Source organism: Aegilops tauschii, chromosome 1 (assembly GCF_002575655.3).
Source record: "Aegilops tauschii subsp. strangulata cultivar AL8/78 chromosome 1, Aet v6.0, whole genome shotgun sequence".
NCBI lineage: Eukaryota > Viridiplantae > Streptophyta > Magnoliopsida > Poales > Poaceae > Aegilops > Aegilops tauschii.
Genome location: NC_053035.3, coordinates 307,148,084 through 307,152,980, shown reverse-complemented (window position 1 = coordinate 307,152,980; position 4,897 = coordinate 307,148,084). Strand labels below are relative to the sequence as shown.

Genomic DNA, 4,897 nt, shown 5'->3' with positions numbered 1-4,897 from the left:
CGGAATTTGTTGTGTGGTCCATAGAAATTCTTTCAAACTTGTCATGTTATAGAGAAAAAAATTCGCTCACGAATGTCACGGACCACTACAAGACATTTTCAAAGAATTGCCAACGTAGATACAAATCAGTACACACTACTACAACGCATCAGATGCTATTTGCAAAAAAAAAAAAGAACTCTTAAGATGTCATCTTCCTGTCAGACCCCCATGTTTTTTTAACAGAGAAAGGCGCCAAAAGCGCCATATATTTCAGCTCATGAAGATAACACATTGTCAATTACATAACCCTACTAGGGATAACAAAGAAGAAAAGCTTGTATTACAGGGCAATTCTTCCTAAAATGAGCTGAGCAGAACACATTTAAAGATAGGTTCAAGCAGAAGCATATGAACCTGATGTACACAAACGAAGAGGAACACCCAAGATAGGATGTCCCAGAGGCGGCGCTCGAACCCCACCAACGGCCCCTTGGCCGGTCGGAGGTCCAGCGCGCCGAGGCCGTCGGTCGCCACATGCTCCTCCTGCTCCGCTCTCTTCCGCTTCTGCGCGGGTGAGGCGGCCTCGCCGGCCAGCGGCGGCCGGCAGGTGCGCGCGAGCAACTGCAAGCAAGACGGCCCCGGTGATGCGTCCGCGCGTGCGTCTCCTAGTGTGTGTGTGTGTGTGTGTTGTGTTTGTTGGCGGCGGGGGTGGGAGAGAGCTGTACAAATCGGATGGTACATGCAGTCCAACCATCCTGTCCCAATGGAACGATTCGTAATTCCCGTCACTTAACGCCGTGCGCCGTAACCCCGCTGTACCGACCAATGCCCCTATATTAACTACCTACACTTTTAAACCCACACCGTATTTCCACGATTCATTAATGTCATCCGCATGTGCACGCTGTACCATTGGTCCGTTTACCAGGAGCACACGAGCTCGTGTGTACTATCGCCACTCTCCAGAAACGTTCTTATATTATGGGATGGAGGGAGTATTTTAACTGGACCATTCTGTTGAGAGGGGATCTATATGAATGGAGCGTTATAATAATGCTTACAAATTTCATGGTCTAAACTGTGTGGTAAGTATTATTATTTCACATTTTCTTAAGGCAGTTGTTGCAAATTTGGTAGTATGTCCTATTGTGCTATCCTCCCAAAGTTTAAAACGTTGCAATTGATACTGTACAATCTTATAACTGGAGTTTGCGTGTGAACTGAAATGGATGTACATTTTTTTCCTTCATATAGACAGATGATAAGTATTCAGTATGACCATCAAGCGCACAAGCTTAATCATACTTTTCTTATTGAAAGCCAATCCACGGAGATATAGCAGATAGCAAGCTCATTTAAAGGTTATCTGGGGAATATTATTGGTCAGCGTAACAAGTTCAGGGATGTTCACCACACTTGCAAGAAACACAAAAATTCACATAACAAGAACTACACATGCCCAGCTCAACACAACTATTTTCACAATGCCATAACTGAAGAAGATCATCAGGGAGGCGCTGAGGATGCACTCTATAAGACCATCTAATCCAACTTTGCGTAAGCGAATCCGTCGGCACCTTCTTTCTCGCCGTCGCTTGGCGCCAGATCCTTCAACTATTTCATGCAGGGGGGACAAGAAAAGTCAATAAAATTAGCTCCACATATACACCTTAACAGCCAATTCGCAGATGGCAGTTTTGCAAACTGAAAAATAATGTACGATACTATTTCTTAGGTAAAGTACAAGTAACGACAGAAGATATAAACAGTTAAAACAAACTACCTTTGCTAAGTAAGCCTTGTGGAATCTGTAACCCTGAAAGAACAATATACTCAAATTAGAAATCTTGCGCTTCCTGAGGTTTGGAATAGTGCCTTTGTGCAATGAAGGGGAAAACTTACTCTGTCGGTCCCATATAGGTAATCACAGTACGTGAAAACGGAAGCAAAATTGCTCTGGCTTTGGCCTCCAACGTAGTGATGATAATCATGGTATTCTGCTCCTCCATAGAATGGAATATACTTTGTCAGGCTGAATGGGAAATCAAAACTGCAAAATGAAAAGATAAAGTTCAGAAATATTGTTGTGGAGTAGTCATGGACAGTATAACTGGGCATAGCAACAAACCAAAATAAAACAAGGCTCATCTCCAAAAAGTTGGATTAGATGCGGCATTTTGTAGCTTAGCTGTTCATACATATTATTATTTCTTCAAGATTTGTAGGTTATATCTTTTTCATAGCAGAGTGAAATTATAATTGAGAAACATAAGATACTTTAGCCAAAATAATCAGGTCACATGAATTGAAACACAGCTGGGGAAAAAACCGAATAAATGTAGAGCTTGTTTGTTAATTTTGTCCTACAAAAGAGATAATTGCTTTAGCTTCTTCATTACCAGGTTCTTCCATTCATATAATTATAGATGAACAAAGAGCTGTATTCCTAAGAAAACCTCCCATGTTTCTATATGGCTTGGCATATACTCCCTCCGTCCGAAAAAGCATGTCCCTCAAATGGATGTATCTAGCACCAAGTTAGTACTAGATACATCCATTTGAGGAACAAGCTTGGGACAAGTTTTTTCGGACGGAGGGAGTACACGTTATGCAAAAAGAACGTATGGTTACTTTACTTTATTTTCTCATGGCTTGTTAAACCTTTCTTTTTATCTTTTTGGATCATATAACGAAATAAAAACTTCTCGATTTATCAGAATACATAGTCAAATTCAGTACTTTATTCAAGTTAGATGAAATAGTAATAGTTTGGCTCACATTAAGTAAGCAGCCAGCTACGACTTATTTTAATCAATAACTCAACTAATTCAGACGTAGACCCATGCAGCTAACATTGCAATCCATCTGTCACTAGCAGCAAAATACATTAAACCTTTGCCAAATACTACTCCCTCCGTAAACTAATATAAGAGCATTTAGATCACTATCATTGCATACATCGTCAGATACAGTGGGAGCTAGCTATTTAATTACAGAGGGGTTAGTGGCTGCACATTCTTGGAAATAATCTCAAGGGAGAAACTACCGAAATTCCTTACCCGCTGTGTGTGTCAATGGCTTCCATCTGACGAAGTATAATCCAGAGCCAGAATGTTATCATGTGGCCTGGTGCAATGGCTGGCCCAGCGAAGGAGGGGATGCCAAGTATGAGCACCTCTGCCCAGTGTGCGTATGGCGCTGCAAAGCCAATGGGCGCGGTGTACTCATGGTGGATCCGGTGGATCTTCTCATAGCCCCACTCACCGTGCAGCAGCCGGTGGATCCAGTAGTTGAGGTAGTCCTCAACCAGGAAGTAGACCAGCAGCTGTGCCGCCATCTCCCCCAGAGACGGCAGCGGCAGTCCGGTGTGGATTCCCACCATCTGCAGTGATCAATCAATCAAAGAGGATAAATTTATTATTGTTTCATCGTAAGTGCTACACCAGTCTTTTGTTTTTGCCAAGACCGCGTGGAGAAAATAGAGGAAATTTTGAAATGTGGATCACTTGTACAGGGTTTTGGAGCAGCGCCCAGGCCATAAATTCCTCAAAACTAGTACTCCTCCGAACATACAGATCAAAAAGGACAACCGCATGCGAATCTGAATTCCATGCCTTTCAGCGCTGTAACATTCGATCTTTTTCCATGGAAGCCCAAATCTCGGACCGCATTGCGCAGATTCATCATCCACCAAGAGAAAAAGAAAAACGAGGGTCGGGGGAGAAGCGGACCTTGACGGCGGGGTAGGAGACGAGCTGGAGCGGGCCGATGACGAGGAAGAAGATGCGCATGACGTCCCCGTAGCACTTGAGGAACTCGGCACGCGAGAGCCGCACCCGGGGCTGCAGCTTGTACGGCCCGACGGCCCGCGGCGCGCGGAGCTCGAGGAGCGCGACGGGGAGCGGCGCGAGCGTGAAGACGACGAGGAGGAAGAGGATGTTGAGGCAGTAGAGGTAGTAGTCGGACGTCTCCGCGGTCCACCGGAACCACAGCGCCTCCGCGGCCGTCATGGCGCGCCCCAGCGCCGCCTCGGCCTCCGCCGCCGTCGCCCACGGGAGCATCTCGTCCGGCCGGACGGACGGACAGACAGACACAAGGACCCGCCCGCAAAAACAGACTGAGAGAGACCACTGGCCAGTCTCGCTCCTCGGACCCTCCGCCACTTCTCCTCCCACTCTCCTGGGGACGCGTCCGTAATTTCTGTGTAGTTGCGGGGGGCTGCGCCGTATGTTTTGCCGCTCCTCCCCCGGGTTTCCAGAGCGGTTCGGTTACCCTGGCGCTGGCCGGCGAGTGGCCGTGAGCCCGAGAGACGTCGTGCTCGCCTTTTGCGACGGGCTGGACGGTTCACTGACGTGTGGGGTCGGCGTGGGCTTTTGGTTGTCAGCGAGGGGTTGGCGCGATGGGCCGGCAGGCGGCAGGTCTTTTCGGTACTGGTGATTTTTCTAAGTTGGATCTCACGTGCCACATGGAGCCCCTGTGGTTGTCCTTTTGGACCCATATGAGATGCATGATCTGGACTTTGGATACAATGGACTGTTTTTTTTTTCTGCTTAATATATGAAATGCCAGAAATTTGCTGGATCTTTCAAAAGAAAAAGAAAAAAAATTACTATGGACAGTTTTTAGCTTGCGGGTGGCTTTGAGCCAGTTGATTGATCCCGAGATTAGACGTGAGCTGAGCTTTAAGTTCCTTTCTCTGGCAATCGGCAGGAGTTCTACCTTTTCATTTTTATGAATAAGAAAGAGAATCCATGGGCTTATCCTGCTTTGCTAAACTTGATAGAGGCGACTATAAAATCCTTGGGCTCCAAAAGAAAATTAGGTAGAAGCGAATTTAGTGGGGTTCCAGGGGTGTCATGCTACTCTCTTCAAAAATACAAAACAATTTGTATTGAGTTTACACTAGCTGTCTACA

General features: G+C 46.0%; 1 protein-coding gene across 1 annotated transcript; it reads right to left on the bottom strand.

Annotated features, from left to right (window-relative positions):
• Positions 1-1,336: 1,336 nt before the first annotated feature.
• On the bottom strand, positions 1,337-4,226 carry LOC109752552 (very-long-chain aldehyde decarbonylase GL1-10). The gene is made up of 5 exons (XM_020311452.4): positions 3,714-4,226; positions 3,042-3,364; positions 1,885-2,032; positions 1,766-1,798; positions 1,337-1,596 (listed from the first exon to the last, which is right to left on the bottom strand). The coding sequence occupies exons 1-5, from the start codon at positions 4,041-4,043 to the stop codon at positions 1,525-1,527; spliced, it is 906 nt and encodes a 301-aa protein (XP_020167041.1). The 5' UTR covers positions 4,044-4,226; the 3' UTR covers positions 1,337-1,524.
• Between the last annotated feature and the right edge of the window lie 671 nt (positions 4,227-4,897).